The 18,520-nt window shown below is 43.0% G+C and overlaps 2 protein-coding genes across 6 annotated transcripts; both read left to right on the top strand.

The window, feature by feature from the left end:
• Positions 1–5,163: 5,163 nt before the first annotated feature.
• On the top strand, positions 5,164–12,959 carry LOC120659816 (chromatin assembly factor 1 subunit FSM-like). 5 transcript variants are annotated; one of them, XM_039938058.1, is made up of 14 exons: positions 5,164–5,407; positions 6,151–6,641; positions 6,744–6,843; positions 8,058–8,193; positions 8,264–8,372; positions 9,322–9,677; positions 9,980–10,333; positions 10,506–10,587; positions 10,655–10,789; positions 11,222–11,593; positions 11,671–11,808; positions 11,894–11,939; positions 12,257–12,467; positions 12,631–12,959. In XM_039938058.1, the coding sequence occupies exons 2-13, from the start codon at positions 6,159–6,161 to the stop codon at positions 12,430–12,432; spliced, it is 2,487 nt and encodes an 828-aa protein (XP_039793992.1). In that variant the 5' UTR covers positions 5,164–5,407; positions 6,151–6,158; the 3' UTR covers positions 12,433–12,467; positions 12,631–12,959. The 5 variants fall into 5 exon arrangements, 4 of the variants coding, with proteins under 4 accessions (XP_039793992.1, XP_039793994.1, XP_039793991.1 ...); XR_005669189.1 differs by lacking the exon at positions 11,894–11,939; XM_039938060.1 differs by having other exon boundaries at positions 5,164–5,368; positions 12,257–12,733.
• An 805-nt stretch (positions 12,960–13,764) lies between these two features.
• LOC120659817 (putative UDP-rhamnose:rhamnosyltransferase 1) lies at positions 13,765–17,076 on the top strand. The gene is made up of 2 exons (XM_039938062.1): positions 13,765–14,343; positions 15,841–17,076. Exons 1-2 carry the CDS (start codon positions 13,885–13,887, stop codon positions 16,870–16,872), a joined length of 1,491 nt encoding a protein of 496 aa, XP_039793996.1. The 5' UTR covers positions 13,765–13,884; the 3' UTR covers positions 16,873–17,076.
• The last annotated feature ends 1,444 nt before the right edge of the window (positions 17,077–18,520 follow it).

Raw genomic sequence — 18,520 nt, 5'->3', positions numbered from 1 at the left:
TTGCAGAATACCCATTCAGATTGAGCATAAGAGACACCAACATCCTACAGAAAGCATCCACGTAAACCACTCCCCCGAAGGACCAAACTGCCCAGATAAACTTTGACAACTGAACTATAGCGTTTGAGGTTGATTGATGAAGCTTCGCATTAAAGGGTGCCAAGAGTAACGGAACAGCCGGGTCCAACGAAAGCCTGAGGCCCGCTGTGAAAAAGTCCCTAAAAACAACCACCTCGCCATCCCTGGGCACAGGAGTGGTTTCCCCCTCCGGGGGTCGGCAATCACCCTCCTTAAAATACCCCTTCGAAATGTAGAAATCGAGTGTATTGGCCGAAACAACAGAAGGTCCAAGGAACAAGGTCTTATGCTTCTCTGGAGCCATCAGATCTAAAACACCCACAGAGACTCTCGACAAGTTACCCCCGGAGGCAGATTGCTCAACCTGAGGTGCGTCACCTTCGGGCTGGCTCGCGGAAGCACCAGCTTCGTGATCTGCACTTTGAGTGATCCGCATGATGTTAACCATGACTGAAAAAAGAAAAATAAAACCAAAAAGTAAGACAGGGCAAATCTTCGATGAGACTCGCAATTTGCTTAATACGAGTCATACCCGTAAGAAGAAGAACCTTCGAGACAGAAGCAAGAAGCAAACTCTACCCTCGAAGAAAGAAGAAACCCTCACAACGACAGCACATGTAGCTCGACAAATCAACAAGAGACATGTGGCGGTGGCCAAAAGGCATGCGAAGGTTGCAAAAGCTCGGAAGGCACGTCCTTTTCACCCCCCACCCTCGCCTTTTATAGGTATGGTAAAACCGTACAGTAACTTGGCATCAAAACCGATAAGAAGACAAACCGACATCCAATTAAATATCGCCACGTCAATGCCCCCCCTCATAACCTTCGAAGTTGCGGCGAAGCATTCACATTTTAAGCATCCTAATCGCCGGCCGAAACGGCCTATGGCCGCATTCCCCGGCGAGGGGCTACTGTTGGGGATCGCTACCTCCGGAGGCACCATATCCGAAGGTTACAGGCACGACAACGACTGCTACTAACCCATCTTCATAACCTTCGGCCTGTCTGTCGCTTCTTTGTTGATTCACATGTCGGAGGTTTCTTCCAGAGCCGCACTCCCGTGAAGGTCCGAGCGAAGGATAACACGCTACCTATGAGCGAAGGCCAAGGACACCGAAGACCTTCGATCCCGAGTCAGTGGGATGTAGCCCAAAGGACAGAACGCCCCTGGGTCTCCAGGAACCTTCGAAAGAGCGGCGGAGACGTGTCGATTACGACTCGGAGAAGCTTGCGTGACGTAAATGGCTTTTCAACCGAGAAGCGAGTAAAAAGACCAAACAAGACCTTCGAAGGTGCTGATATAAGGTGAAAATGCATGAGCAAGAATGTAAATACACCGCGAGGGTTGGGAGTATAAATACCCCTAGCTTTCTCCAATGTAATAACTTTTTGATCATTGGAAAAAGCTCGCCCAGAGTTATTATCCGAAGGTCTTTGAGTAGTATGTTTCCTTTGTTTGTCTGGTATTCTTGCAACCCTCGGGTGCGAAGGTCCCAACACTAATCTTTTTCGAGAGGAGCTGCTTTGTCCTCCAAGTCCAGTTGAAGTGGATCAATCTTGGCTGAGCCAGATCCTCCTAAAACATTGATGGTTATCTTTTTTAGATGTCTCAGCAGCCATGCCAGCATTTGTCTTGATTATAAAAGATGTACTCCCACCCACCAGTAGCTGCCTTTTGCGGTTGCATGAGGAATGGAGCGGCCATTGCTGGGACTAAGTTTTGAAACAAAGGGTGAGCTGCTAGAGGCGGATAGAGGATGGGGACGTGCAGCCTCTAATTGACGGAAGTTTCCTAGATGTGAGCTGCTCTATGGACTTAAAAAAAAGAGAGGATATTTTACACCTTAGCTGACTGGGCAGGTGACGACGAACCAAAGTGGCATGCCATATCAGCGAATAGATAAAATTGGACTGATTTGGATAGTTTGAGAATTGAATTGGACGTTTTCATAATTGAGGGAGGAAAATGAGCCAAGCTTGATAGTTCAGAGATGAATTCAGCTATTTTACCCAAAATTTCAGGTACTTTAGGCACACACTCCAAATTTTCAGCTACATCGACATATCAACTTAGAAATTACATCAATAAGTCACCATAACTCTTTATTTCAAACAAAAGTCACCATAACTCTAATGTAACTTAATTGAAAATCCATTGGATTTAACTAGGAACTTAGGTGTTATGGTCCATTTGGACACCCGAATTTTGATATGAAATGACCTCATAGAAAAAAGATTACGCAGCACCTCAAATCTCGGGCCTCACCCATGACCAAAATGTTTCAATCTACGTTTACATAGGCAACATACTACAGATACAAACCCAAATTCTCTCTGAAGTGTGCTTTTAGTGCTCCAGCTTGCAATGCTTTATTACCTGCCTAGCCTACATTTTGCCTTTTTTATGCTTATTCCTTCTTTCTCAATACCTTCGAGGTTGCATTTGTCCATGGGCAACTCTAACCCAAGCGAAAAAATTGCATCTCAATTCCTTCGAAATTGCATTTCTTCGGATGTGAGATCGGCAGCCTTGCAGCCGATCTGGCCTGTTGACAATGGGTTGAGGTGATTAAGTGAATGGATAAAGCTGGCAGGGGATGATTTGTCTAGCCATGTAGATAAATATAAAGTGGGTAGTTTAAGAAAAAATGTAAATACATTTAGTGGGCATGACTTGTTTAAATGCTATAGATTTGACAGTCGTGTTAGACTGAAGTGAAAGTTTTTGCAAGTGGATAAATACCCCGCGCTCCCCCAATGTAAGTGGAGTTTTGTATTTTTTTTAAATTACATATTGTATTTGATGGCACACAAGTAATGCAAATTTCACATATGGTAAACAAAACCTCACTTTTTGCCTATTAAATTTGTAGATGACTATAGAAAAAAGAGAAACCATTACCACAAGTTAAAATAGCAGTTTAAATTATTAGAAATCTCTGGCCCAGTTTCGATCTATGGGTTATTTTTTGGCCCCCCTCCAAATAGCCCTATAGGAGCCAAACAGAAGAGTTATTTTTAGGCTATTTATAAATAGCATACCCAAAAAACTATCCTCCCTAAGAGGTGCTATTTGGGGTTATTTCGCGTTGGGCCCATTGACTCTCTCTTTCTCTTTCATAGAAAAGTGGCAGCTAAATGATTGGAAAAGTACTTTAGAAGCTAAATAGCCATTGGATCCAAACATCTCGAGGGCTATTTCATTCAAAGGCTATTTTCTTAGGCTAAACTAAATCACTCAAAATATCTCAAGGGCTATTTTCTTGCACTGTCCTTATGCAAGAATGGTTTGGAGGATTATCTTTTATGCTACTGGATTAACGCCACCTAGATCAATTCGTCATATATTTAATTCTTGGCTGTCTAATCAATCTAAAAAGATTAGGAATGTCATCTGGGTGGGGGTTGCTGCTGTATGTTGGGCGATTTGGAGATGTCGCAATGATATTATCTTTAACAAAATCAAAGTTAACTCGATTTTGCAGGTCATCTTCAGGGGAACATACTGGTTTCGTTTCTGGGCTCAGTTGCAGCGCGAGGAGCACGCCAAGGACATACTGGTTTTGTTTCTGGGCTAAGTTGCAGCGCGAGGAGCACGCCAAGGATGCTTTCTCCAGCTTGAGCAGACTTCTTGAGACAGTTGCTCTTGATTTAGTTAAAGGAGGGTGGAAGCATGTCTATCGCTTCCAATAGTTCTGTTTCTTTTTAGAGTCTGGTGTGTCCTCTTCTATTTTTGCAAACGTTGAAATTTTGGCTGTGGATGCCTCGTCATAGAGGCCGGATTGGTAATCTTTTTCTTAAAAAAATGCCGAGATTTCTCCAAACAAGACCTATGTCTAGATCTTTCATGACATGATTTAATTTCAATCTGAAATTGGTATGTTAGTAAAATTTGCCCAATTTATGTGCCCAACTGACATTATATATGTTGCAAGGCAAGAATGACCAGTACGTATAAAACATGAGATAGTAATTAAATATATATTTCTATGCGTTAATAGCAGCGCATCTATCTATATATATATAGCATAGAGTAAATGCGTCACCGGTCTCTAAACTTGTTCGACTATGTCATCCCGGTCCCTAAACTCATAAATTGATCGTTTATGTCCTCAAACTTATTTGGCTATGTCGTTCCGGTCCCTAAACTTATAAACCATCTATTTAGATCCTCAAACTTGTCCAATCGTGTCATCTCAGTCTCTAAATTTGGTTTTAAGTCTCATCTAAGTCCAAACCGGACGATCTAAAACCTCTGTATCAAAAAATAATTTATAACTTTTTCATATGAACACGAATGAAGAAAACTTTGTATCAGAATTGTATCTCTCGACGCGATCTACAACTTTGCAGTTGAAAATTTTTTGAATTAAAATTGTTTAGAGTCCCAAAATTTAATTTTAACTTTTAAATTTTAAAATCTATAAACTTATAACAATATTTTGAAACCCTAAACAATTTTAATTCAAAAATATTTCAACTACAAATTTGTAGATTATGTCGAGGGCTACCATTTTGATATAAAGTTTATTATCATTCAAGTTCATATGAAAAAAATTATGAATTACTTTTTGATATATAGATTTTAGATCGCCTTGTTTTGACCCATATGAGATTCAAAATTAAGTTTAGGGACCGGAATGACATGATTGAACAAATTTGAGGACGTAAACGTTTGATTTTCTTGTTTAGGGACCGGGATGACACAATAGAACATGTTTTTGGACCGAGATGACACATATGGACAAATTTGAGGACCTGAACGGTCGATTTGTGAGTTTATGGACCGGGATTACACATCGACACAAGTTCAAAGACTGGTGATGGACTTTACTCTATAGTATAAATCTATCTTTATGTCTAGTTTGTTTCATTTAACTTTTGATCGCATCACCTATACTAAATGCATATACATATATCCTAGAGATACAAAGATAACTATTTTGTTCGGCTGGCTGTGGTTGGTAAATCTCCGGAAATCCTACCCCGGATCTTTCCTCATGTTCTCTGTCATTATAAAGACCAGGTCTAACCTTACTCTGCCATTCTGGCCGGAAGGCGCGCCCGCCACCCGCCACCCGCCCCCCACCCCACCGCCGCCTCCGCCCTCTGCCCTCCAGATACCAGATCCCCACCGTTTGCTTCCCCGGCCGCACGAATCTCTACACACTCGCGGAGGAAACGTTGCGACCTCCGGCCGCTTCCTTTTACCAGACCGGAGCGGCGAGGGACACGAAGCGTGGCAAGCGGAAGAGGGGAAATCGAAGCTATCGTCGGAGAGCCCGCCCAGGTGCGCGGCCGTCGGTTGGTTTCTGGGCTGCGTTGGGAGGTAATGCGGGACTGATTGGCGCGGGTTCTTGGGATTTTTTTTTTTGGGGGGGGGGGGGGGGGGGGGCGGGGTTCGTTTGGTGTGCGGAAATGCTTGATTCATGGTTATTTCTTTCCTGGCTGCTTTTCTTTTCATTTCTTGATGCTTGGATTGGGGAACTGAGCGGAATGGGTGGTTCCTTGTTTCCCCGCTACTTTCTTGGCTGGTGGTTGCTATTTGCATATGTGGTTATTTTAGCGATTTTCTTGAAATCCCTTTCAGCAAACTTGGACGGAGATCGTGGGCTTTTACTTGAGTATACGAGCAGTAGCAAGGAATAGTTCTTGATAGCCTAAATTGTAGGTAAGAGTCGATTTCTTGGTTGCGCTGTTGATGGCAACTGAATCGGTAGCATTATAATTGATTTTGTTTAAATCGCCTCTAGAAAATTTAGACGGGTCATGAATTGTTTCTGGCAGAAATGGGGTTAATTGCCTATCTTTTCTGAAAAAAACAATCAATTTGTTGGGGTTTTCTTGGTTGATGGGAACTGAACTAACAGTGGTTTCCGACCGTTATTGTTCTGAAGGAAATTGATCAGGGGCTTGTATGAATCTAGTGGATTGTTTCTCTCTCTTTTGAACTTTTCTTGTTGGGCGTCAAACATTTGCTGCACAATAACTATAGAGATGACATAATTTTCTTACTTTTAGCTGGTTGGCTTCTTTGCATTGATGCATAATGCCTAATCCACATTTTCAAAGGTTTTCTGATGGATGGTGATGAAGCGAAGGAATCAGCTCTGGATTGTGCATCCAGTGCAGCCACTGCTATGTGTCCTGATGCCTCCTGTGAGCATGAATCAACAGAGTCAGCCATGAAGCAGCAGAAGAGGAAGAGGGCCTTCTCTCAAGTGGATGTTGTGGATAAAGAATCGGTATCTGCTGAATGGCAGCGAGCACTTGACGCATTGTATGAATACTACAAGGAGGTTTCTGGTCATCATGTGAAGCCAGAGGAGTTTGCATGCTTGACAGGCGACTCGATTATAGCATGCTTGCTGGAGGAGAGCAGTCTTCCCTGTGCAAAGTTAACAGATAAGATCTACAAAAGGTTTAAACTACAAGATGGCGTCACTGTCTCTTCAGTGCGCAACTCAGTGCTCCACATTGGTAAGAGATCTTCTTATGGGATTTGTGCTATAGATGTCGATGAACTGGAGGATGAGTCTGATTCAAGCCTTTGGTGTTGGGAGGTAATAATCTAAGACACATGACTATTCTTTTTCGTGTCGAGTGCTCCTTCATCGAATGGCCATACTTAAGCTTTCTTTGTCTATTATATGTCCATGGGACAGACACAAGATTTGGCATTGTTACCCTCGCATCTACGTAATGGTTTAAGCATTCGACGGACAGCTCGGAAGCTTATCCATGAAAGGATTCTGGCTCTTTCAGGTATGATAATTTTTCTATTCCCCAAGTTTCTCCTTAATTGGATAAAACTATAAGCTGTTAATGTAGGATTTATATTACATGACATATGAAACATTTGGTTCTAGTTTAGTGCTTGGTAGGTAGTCACCTGCATGATCTGAGATAGATACTTAGATTACTGCTAGTAATCTATGCTCAGTTATAGTTTCGCCATGCTTATCTTTATTTTGTTTAATGAACAAACACCTCTGTATGCACTAATGCCCTTGTCTCTGTTTTTATAGTTTTTGACTTTTTTCTGTGCATTTTGGAACAGAACATGTTTGATTTCATACCAATTGTCATCTGCATAGAACTAGGGTATTAAATATTTTTATTTATTCTGTTACTATTGTTTGGTCATGGCAACAACAATTATTGTCTTGATGGAACATACCCATGCGATTCCTTCATTAAGCTTCATCTTTGGTAACTAAGAGTCTGGTGTCCTGTTTTAAGTTACCTGTATTACTTCCAGATACAGACTACTTAATGTATATTAGTAACTTTTATATTTTAATGCATGCATGTATGGTACGCTGCAGCTGTTTAGAAATATGCTATTATCTGACCATCCAATGGTTTTGATTGACGTTTGGTCTATTGAAATATGTATATTAAGTTTGGTCTATTGAAAAAGGGCATGTAATTAGCAATTATGCTGTTAACCATTCAATGTGTATTGAGGGTGCATAATCTAATTTATTAAGTTAGGAAGCCATTTAAGCTTGTTTCCATAATTTAGATGCTCTGCATGCAGTCACATATATTGGCAGCTTTACCAATTAGTCCAACCTAAGATGGAAGTGGTTGTCCTAGATGAATGAAAGGCCATTCTTTTAGGATATATGAACCAGGACCACTTACGTTGATAGTTGGCAATTCTACTGTATTATTGGGCACATTAGTACAGGAGATATGGAGATATTATATAACACATTGGACTGCATTAGTTCCAATTCACAATTGTCGAAGTATATGTCAAATAGAATGTAGTTCAATGACTCGGTGCAACTTTAACACTCTGTTACAAATTTGTGATTTGATTTTGATGGGATATTATCATTGTAATAGCTCCTGGACATTTCTACTTATTGTTCTTGCCCTACAATAGTACAACATGAGTTTTTGATGATGGTATGAGTAACAGATGTGCAAAGGGATGCTCAATGTTTTCTCGGTATTTTATCTTGCAGGCAAGCTGGCTGCGAAAGATGCTCCTACTACTCATAGTAAGGAGGACTCTCATTCAGTAAATGCTGTGGAAGTGCCAAATCTGGATGAGATTTGCTCTTTCATTGAGAAGTCAAAACAAAAGAATGATGCTGACATGTACTTATCTTACTTCATCTACATATCATAAAATTTTTAACTACTTACTGGATCGTGCTTTTACCTGTAGAACTAAAATGCACAGCAAAGCAAAAGCACAAGAGTTACAAGCTACCAGGAAAGCCATGAAGGAACATCAAATGATGGCGAGGCAGATTGAAAAGGAGGAAAAGAAAAAAGTAAGTTCTTTCGTGATACAAAAAATCTTCTTTTCGGTGTTTTATCTAAAGTCGCAATTACTGGTAAATTTTTTGGAAAAATGATAAAGAAAATCTATATTGCCCATATATCTGATGGTGCTATATTACTGGTTTACATAGGCCATGGTTTTCTTCCATTGAAATAGTACTTTTGCCTAAAATAGCTTGTAATGCTTAGTGGTATTTCAAACATTTGTATCGGCTGATTCTTATTATCTGGTGGCTTAAAATTTGATGGAGATCATTTTGAAGCTGAGACGTGATTGGAAACTGGTTGGGTCTTACTGAAAATTGATTAAAACATGCTTATTTATTTCTTATCTCATTTGACGTTAAAACTTTTGTTTCTATTTCTTTGTCCTTTCGTACGTGAATTTTGCCTCATTGTAAGTTGCATCTTTAAGGATCTAGTACTGGAAGTATATCTGATCATTTTCATTTATAGTAGTATACTAGTATTAGATGTTTAAAATAAAATATTAGAACCAGTGAAACGATTAAGTGAACTTCTGAAAGATTTCAGCTTGTACATTACAAGTTAAAATTGTAGATAATAGCTGGAACATTGGTTTACCATTGCTTTGGTGCTGGCTTTTCACCAAAAAAAAATGCAAGGTAACTTTCCAATCACAAGCATGATGCCTACAGTAGTTATTAGATTCTGTATTGTGCATTTAAATACTGTTTTCAATAAAGATCGAAGTGCTGAGCTTGGATTAGTCGTTGCAATAAAGAACGCTGTTGTAAAGTAATCCCTGCATTTATATTGCTGTACTGTAATAGATAGTAATGACTTTCTTAATATCTGTAGTAATGCGACCCAGGTTAGATGCTAGTTTCCTATTGGGGAAGTTTATAATAAATTAGCATATGTGTTTTGTAATCATTGTTGTGTCTGTTTTTATAAATAACTTTTATGACACTACAGGATAGGGAACTTAAACATATGAAAGAAAAAGCTGAGAGGGAAGCAAAACGTATCGAGAGAAGCAATAAGCGGCTAAAGAAGCATCAGGAAGAAGCAGAGAGGGCAAAGAAGAGGAAAGAGAAGGAAGAGGCTGAGTTGAAAAGGAAGGCTTCCACTAAAAAACAAGCAAACTTCATGGAATGTCTGTTCATAAAAAAGCTGAATAGCATCATGGAAAGTTCTAGTAGTCACCACTTGGAGAAGACTACATGTTCAAAATCATCAGGATCTATTGAAGAACCTTTCATTGCAGTTACATCAGCAATGGACTGTACACTATCTCAAGTAAATCATTTGAGAGTGGAGGAATTCTGGGTGTAAGTTATATTTTTTTTGCATCTGCATCTGTTTGAAGTTTTAATATATGCTAGCATACAATAAGATTGCTATTTGGCAATAAATCCTGCGAAACATATTTTGATGTTAACCACAAAAATGACCATACAATCAGGTTGCAAGATTGTATATCCAATCAATATGAACTTTTGCCCCCAACATTTTTATTATATTCTAGTTAGAAAGGTTAAAATGCAAGTCATGATTAGAATGATGTGTTGATGGGGCTGAGCAAGTGAGCATCATTGAAGATTGCCAACTTTATTGTGACTTTACAATGCAGGGCACATGTTTCTAGATGGCAAAAACTCTCTCACCATAACATATTGCACCATTGGGGTGTTAGGAGAAGTCCTAAGGTTCAGTTGTTTTCTGAGCTAAAGCTACAGAAGTCATCTGCAACTGCACATTCTGATAATATGTCGACTCCAACAAAAGAGCAGTCATCACAGGAGAGCACAGGAAGCCTTGATTTCAACAAACTTCTTGATGAACTGAAAACGCCATCTCATGAGAAAAATATCCCGTTTAGAACAGTTCAGAATAGCATATCATCTTCAGTTCTTTCCGTGAAGAAGCTTTTGCAGTTTGATAGAAGCTTTAGGCCAGCATATTATGGTACCTGGAGAAAGAAGAGGTATGCTCCAGATATTATGTATGATTACATAGATCTCTCTATATGGATTTTTCTTCTGTTTTAGTAAAATTAAAATTTTTCCTTAGGGGATAGCATAGTTGAATTCAACTGGTGGTTTTTTGTTCATGCCATGCATAAAATATAGCACTTTCATATAAGATGGGTTCTACAGTTCTACAGTTAGTGCAAGGCAACCCTTTCAGAGGGATCCAGAACTCAATTACGATGTTGATAGTGATGAAGAATGGGAAGAGGTACTTTCTCTTTTTCCCATTTTATCTGCTTTGGAGAAGAATTCAAGTATATATAATCTTGATGCAGGAGGATCCTGGTGAAAGATTATCTGATTCTGAGGAAGAAGATAAGACTAAGAATGAAGATGATTCCATGATTGATGTGGAAGAGGAAACTGAGAACAGTTTTGTAGTGCCTAATGATTATCTTTCAGAGGATGAGGTATATCTTTCTTATAGCCAAACCTTCTGAGGATGTCATTTTCATCTTTCTATTACATGTTGCATTTACTTGTTTTGATAGGCGGGCAACATTCTTGCGATATATGTATTGCTAATAGGGGCCCCTAATTATGATAAATAAAAAGAAAACTCAAACAACCTATCGATACAGTTGCCACAGATGATCAGAAACATGGGTTATTACTTGACTCTGAATTTGCATGTAATAAGTTATTTGACAGTTGCTAAATGTTTTCATTCCATGTGTAGGATGCTGCTCTTAGTGTCTTGTAGGATGCTCTTTAGAACACTTTTAACTTAGGAAATGCTAGTTTAGGATTACACCTCAATAAATTGTCATGTGAAATCACGTTGTTCTTTATTCTTGTCATTGCATGATTGCTTCTTCAGAGCTTTCTTTTCTTTTATGTAGGGCGTGCAATATGAGCCTGTATGTGTCAAAGTTGATGAAACCTGCAGCATGCTGAGCAACCCTAGGGTTACAGTTGAGCAGAAATTTCTTCATAGTGCCACTGAAGATGCTCTCAGGATAGACAGGCCTTTAGTCATATCCAACCTAGACCATAGAAAATTTGACCTGCTGAGAGCTGAAGAAAATCCTGCAGAGAGAAGACTCTGTTTGCAAGCTCTTTGTATGAAGAAATACTCCAGCGGCCCCATCATTGATGTGCCTATGGTTGTTAAAGTGATAATGGAAGATACAACATTTTGCCAATCAAATAAAAAGAGCCCTAGAACACCTGTACCATCCAAATCCATTTCAGATTCAGACATGCCTGAATTTGTAAGTTTCTGGGAGACATTTAGATGGCACTATTCTCTGAAGTGTAAGATTTCTTGTTAAATCATGCTGTTGTGCAGGCCAAACTAGTTACATCATGCTCTCAAGGGATGGGCAAATTGGTCGAGCTATTACATGAGAGATTTCCATGTGTCTCTAGGACACAACTGAAGAACAAAGTTCGGGAGATAGCTGAGTTTATCCACAACCGCTGGCAGGTCTTCCACTTTTTTGCACAAAACTTTCTCTGAACCTGTGTCGCCATGTTTTCTTAATATCAAATAAGAGTATAAATTTGAACAGGTTAAGAAAGATATCTTGGATCAGTACAGTATATGTCTCTCTCCAGGTACTCAAGATATACCTTACTTTCACTGCTAGATTTTGTCAGTTATACTTTTTCTGCTTTAGAAAAGTGATATAGTGTTGGTATGAAACAATTAAGTTAGATGTCTCATATATCCGCCACTGGTCCCAAGTATAATTGATGTTGTGGTGTTTAAATCAAGCGTTCGGACACAGAGGCCAGATGAAGTGATATGAATCTTGTTTGTTAATGGGTAAAGTGTTTGACAACTTACTCGAGCCAGCAAAATTAGCTCTTGTTTTATCCAGCATTGTTCTGCTTTCTGCAGTGATACAATAATGTCGTGCTTTCTGTTACAGATAAAGTTGGAAGCCACAAGTGTGCAGGGCCACAGTCCTCCCAACAGTGTGTGTCGCCTGATGAACCAGGAAAGACAGGCCAATGTGCTCCCCATTCCGCCCTGAAATCTGAAGCGAGCAGACAACAAATGAGTGCCAAAGGTTCCAGTGGCAGCGCACCGTGTGCTGATCCTTGATAATTGAGGTTACTGTCCCAAGGTCGTCGCTGGCGGTAAGCAAGGTTTTTGGTAGCACTGCGCATGTATATTTGGTCGTTATTAGGTTATGTTATACAAAATATAGATATGTAGGTTCAGTATACAGAATCCCATATACTAGCAAGTAGGAGCTGTAGCCTGTGCTGTGTAACTTGAGCAGTCTGGAGTTTCTCTCAGGAATGGTTGCTCTGTACCGCCATGAGAATCCAAACTGGTTGCCGGTGTTTCTACTGCCAGTCTGCCACACTTCATATCTCTTAATGCTGCCATCGTTCTGTCAGAGGTGGTTGTTGCAGTTCTGTGGTTAATTGTCTTGCAAGATAATAGTGTGTACGCTGATGTATTTGGTATGAGTTTAATAACACTGCACAAAATGCTCGCGCTCTTCCAGATTTGCCCCGGAGGCCGGAGCAGTTTCAAGGAGACTTTTCCAGGATAGTACTGACGTTTGCAAACGGTATTTGCTATGTCACAACACCACTGCCACAATCACACAATACAACACTGCTCATCTTCTTTCAGTTTTTTTTTCCCGGTAACAAATTTGCACTGACATAACACAAGTTAAACTCTGTTTCAGAATCAGTACAGCCGGAAACGGTAAATCAAATAGTGCAGTGTTGAAGAGGCACAGCAATTCTAGCAGCCGGCCAGAGAGGCCAAGTAGGCAAAAGTACTCCTGTGTGCTTCGTTCTCTTAGTATTTGATCTTAACATAAAAATATTGGGCTTCTTAGCTTCGTCCTGAGCTCGTGGAGAGCACCTGGGCCTTTTTCATACCAATTTGGGCCGAGACAAGTGTGGGACACGAAAATGGGCTATACTACTGAAAACTAACACAAATTTGCTTTTTGCTCGATGCGATTGGATTGAGATTCAGTGACATTCCACGATGCCATTTCCCGTGACATTGAGTCACTGACGTGTGCCCACGTATCAATGACTCAATGTCACTGTGGAATATCATGAGTCCCACACATTAGTGACAACTTCTAGCGCTACAAGAGAATTTTGCATGCATGAAGTACTAAATGAAGTTTATTTGTAAAACTTCTTCACGGATGGGTGTAACTTTACGCAACGAATCTAACGATGATAATTAATCCATAATTAGCTACAGTAATACTACAGTAACAATTCTCTATTCATGCGATCACATGTCTCATTAGATTCGTCTCGTGGAGTAGCGCAGGGGTAGTGGAGTTAGTTTTATAAACTAACTTCATTTAATACCTTTAATCAGCAGTCAAAGTTGTGCTAATGATTAGCATAGCACAAACCATATACGCGTCCGATGCGATTCCAAGGTTAGTTGACGTGTCGCGTGTCGGCACAAATTCAATAATAGCACGCCAGTTCCTCGTGTTCTGGCGTCGATGTAGTGTTTATCAGGCCCCAGTTGCCACCACACTGGCACAGCAAAGCCACGATAATGGCCGGAGACCAGCAGCAAGAGGAAGCCATGGCGGCAGATCCTCTCCACGTCGTGGTGTTCCCATGGCTGGCGTTCGGCCACCTCATCCCGTTCCTCGAGCTCTCCAGGCGGCTGGCGGCGCGGGGCCACGCCGTCACCTTCGTCTCCACGCCGAGGAACGTCGCCAGGCTCCCGCCGGTGCCAGAGGGCCTGTCCGGCCTGGTCCGGACCGTTGCCCTGCCGCTGCCGGCGGTGGACGGGCTGCCGGAGGGCGCCGAGTCGACGGCCGACATGTCGCCGGAGAAGGTCGAGCTCCTCAAGGCCGCCTTCGACGGCCTCGCCGCGCCCTTCGCCGACTTCCTCGCCGCCGCCTGCGCCGGCGGCCGGGAGCAAGCGTCGGGGTTCGGTAGGAGGCCGGACTGGGTCGTGCTCGACTTCGCGCACCACTGGCTCTGCCCCATCGCTGAGCAACACCAGGTGAGTACATCAAGTTACATATCGGCGTGGAATTCTTTATTACTACAAGAATAATCGGCGTGAAACTTGATCTTCACCATTAATTTGTGAGAATTTATCCAAATCAAAAATAGCTCCACTCAGCATAAATTAGAACGGTAAAACTGCAGCGGCAAACACCGTTTCAATAGTGTGTATAGTAAATTTGTGAGAATTTATCCAAATGAAAAATAGTTTTTTCTAGTGGTTCTTTAGTCTGTTATCTGTAAATGTTTTTTTGCCACTCTACTTGATGAATAGCCAGAGCACCTACCCTTAACTGCTCAAAAAAAAAAGGAGGTGGGTGGGGAGCCAATGCTAGATGCCGATATTGGACGAATGGCGACCGGGGACAGCAGGAGCGACCAAAAGTGATGGACCGCTAACGATGGAGGTAGGTGAACGCATGCATGATTGGGGAGAAATTTACCAAAACAATAATAGCTGGCAGATGGGCCGTGCCCCGGTGCCCCTGCTTAATAGCTACTTCCTCCGTCCAAAAAAAACAATTCACTTTAAAATTTAAAATCTATTTCAATATTTAAAAAGTATAAATGTGCATGCAAGAATCAACTAGTGCCAAATATAAATAATATATAAAGGTAAATATGGTCAATTTACCTTCTTATTAAATTGTCCTAAAATTCTTAGAATGACTTGCTTTTTTGAGACGGAGGGAAGTCGAGGAACAGCAGAAACGTCATGCCATGTTTCGACCGTCACTATCGGAGAACCTATATAGGTTTTTATTGTTTGAGATTCGTATGGACCGTACGATCTTCTTCTTCCTTCGCTCGCACACACCGACTGTTGCGCCGCACCACGGTGCACGCCCCACGTCGCTGCCGCGGCGGAAGGGATGGGCGACGGGGAGGGGAGGCGCGATGAGGTGGAGGAGGGACAGCGCAGGAGGTGCCAACTGCCAAGGCGACCGAGGAGGGCCAGGAGAGAGAGATGAGGAAGGGCCAGAAAGACCAGGGATCGGGAAGAGAGAGGGACGTGAGAGGAACGCACTGGTGGTTGTGGGCACGTTGACTAAGTGGATAAGTTTTCCAACACCGCATACGAATTATGTCTAGTAGAAGGTGGACACACAGATGCAGCCGTACGGACGCGCAAAATTACAGCCGGCCTAGAACTAGTTTTTAGCTTAATTTAATGAAATTGTTTTAAATGTTGGTTTCAAATCACTTTCCGTGTGTTGATTTGGAATTTGTACGTTGAGTTAGTGATGTGTTGATGTTTACACCCTCCGTCTCAAACTGTAGACAGTTTTGGTAAATCTAGACATATAATTTTTTGGTATGCATCTAGACACACTCTATATCTAGATACATAAAAAAATTATATAACTAAATTTGCCAAAACAATTTATAATCTATAATTTGGAACGCAGGGTAATTTACGTGTGGCGTACTATAGCGAAAGTATATTAGTCATGCCAATATATATGCCATAAACATTACCAATTAATTTCAGGTTCCTTGCGCGATGTTCCAAATCATCACGGCGACGGGACTCGCGTACATCGGCTCACGTCGCCAGAACGTCAGCCATCCCCGCGTCACCGTCGAGGACTTCATGCCCATGCCGAGGTGGTTCCCCTCCCCACCTTCCCTCACCTTGCGCCGCCACGAGGCTGCCTGGTTCGCCGCCGCCGCCCAGCTCAACGCGTCCGGCCTCGCCGACACCGAGCGCTTGTGGCGGACCGAGGAGCGCTGCCGCCTTCTCGTGGTGCGCAGCTGCCCCGAGGTCGAGCAGCCCCGGGTGTTCCCATTGCTCCAGGAGCTCAATCGCAAGCCCGTCCTCCCCGCCGGCCTCCTGCTGCCCGAGGACGGTCTGCGTGAGACCGACGGTGGCCATGGCGACGGCACCGGCGCCGTCGTCGCACGGTCCGGTGCCTTGCAATGGCTCGACGAGCAGCCTCCGGGGAGCGTCCTGTACGTCGCGCTGGGCAGCGAGGCGCCGGTGACGGCGGCGAGCGTCCACGAGCTCGCCGTGGGGCTCGAGCTCTCCGGGGCGCGCTTCCTGTGGGCGCTCCGGGCGCCAAGCGCCGCCGCGGCTGGCACGCCGCTGCTGCCGGACGGGTTTGAAGCGCGCACTCGCCCGCGCGGCGTGGTGTGCGCAGGGTGGGTGCCGCAGGTGCGCGTGCTCGCGCACACCGCGGTAGGCGCGTTTCTGACGCACTCCGGCTGGGGCTCCGTGGCCGAGAGCCTTCGATTCGGCCTCCCGCTGGTCATGCTGCCATTCATGCTCGACCAAGGCCTCATCGCGCGGATGATGGCGGCGCGGGGCGTCGGCGTGGAGGTGGCGCGGCGCGATGACGACGGCTGGTTCAGCAGGGACGACGTCGCCGAGGCCGTGAGGCGCGTGATGGTGGGGGAGGAGGGGAAGACGCTCGCGCGCAACGCCATGAGGCTGCGGGAGGCGGTCGTCGGCGACGACGGTGGCCGGCAGGAGCGGTACGTCGACGAGCTCGTTGAATGCTTCCAGAGGCACAGGTTCACCTAGTCGCGCAAGTGTTCCACGAGCTCGGCTCGTTGAATGCCACTCAATACAATTGCATTGCATTGGTCTACGTACCATTGGCTGAGATTTATTTTACTATCATATGGTACATTCGTACATACGTATTCAACAAAATAACAGCTGTACCTCATACCTTCTGATCAACTGTAACAGTATATGCGTTACAAATAGATTTTTCGCTCTCCACCTCTCTATATATGTGGCGGGAGACCATCAGCAAGATGAAGCCAGGGCCCAGGGCAGCTCCCCTCCACATCGTGGAGTTCCCCCATGGCCATGGCTGGCCTTGGGCCACCTGATCGCTCGCTGTAAGAACCGTCCAATTTGCACTCCATTTAGGTGAAATTATTGATCAATCCATTAAGATGAGAGCTATCACGTGTCCGTCTCTTAGACACGCCATATGCTAATCCACATCTAGAGGCGCTTGACTAATACAAATCACCTAAAACAAAAGCAAATTCGGTAGTCCCGGTACGTATTTGCCACATGCCCAGGATTGAACACACATACCGTTTACAATAGATACATCACCAATGAACCATAAAGAACAATTTTAGTCATTACAAGAATTCAACATTAAGGATTACAAGTTCATGACAAGGATAGTTCAAATCTGAAATTAAAGGCTCAAGCTTCCATTACTAACCTTGGGCTCACGAATGACATGAAAGATATATGAAATTAAAATTTGGTGTTTCAACATGCTCTCACGAAAGATAAACTACGCAGCGGGTAAATCGTTAAAAGGGTAACAAGCAATGGCGTCTTGCTCAAGGACACCATTGCGGCCACATCAACCGAACACAACTTTCGGCTCACCTGCAACTTAGTTTTAATAGAAAAGTAAGATAAGTACAAAAAGTACTCGCAAGACTTACACAATTAAATAAACAAGGATTATACAAAGGCTTAAGATAAGACTTTAAGGTTAAGTTGTTATTGCATAAGCATGAGCTCTCTAACCACATCTAACTCTCTAGCAAAGTTAATTAATTTGCCCAACCCTCAACTCAAGTTTTAGTTGATTATGAGTAAACCAAGTAATTAACCATAAGAGTACCATGAACCATCTCCAACATAAGTGAACTTTCTACGAAGAATTCGGCAAACAAAGAGCGAGCTCATATCCGAGAGCGCGGCAATTCGAATGGATTTAAACCTTGCAAGGGTGTACTTCTTTACCCCACACGACACAAGGACCATGCGGCTCCCCAACTGGCCAAGTTAGATAAGAGGGTACTCGCATCAACCATTCCCAACAAGCCTCAATCAATGAACATCACGCCTAGCTTACGCGGAGAGTCACCTAGGTCCACCGGGGACACCCCTAAGCCTCTCTACAAAGCCCCTTGGCCACGTATCTAGGACCGTGCATCAAAGACGAAGTCAAAGAAGGTAATCGGCTCATCTCTACCATTATTTAGGATATGTGGTAGCATGATAAAATGCTTAAAATCGCGGTCATCCACGGACGGTCCTTAAACGATTCAAGTGGACTATGCCTCCGAGACTCCTTTCACTAGGCCCTAACAATTCGCCCAAATCACGAAACCAACTTTCCAACATAACCATCACCAACCCTTCCAATCATAGCCTATATCGAACATGTGCGATCAAGGTAACCAAG

Source organism: Panicum virgatum, chromosome 2N (assembly GCF_016808335.1).
Source record: "Panicum virgatum strain AP13 chromosome 2N, P.virgatum_v5, whole genome shotgun sequence".
Lineage (NCBI taxonomy): Eukaryota > Viridiplantae > Streptophyta > Magnoliopsida > Poales > Poaceae > Panicum > Panicum virgatum.
This window is presented reverse-complemented; position numbering and strand designations above follow the sequence as displayed.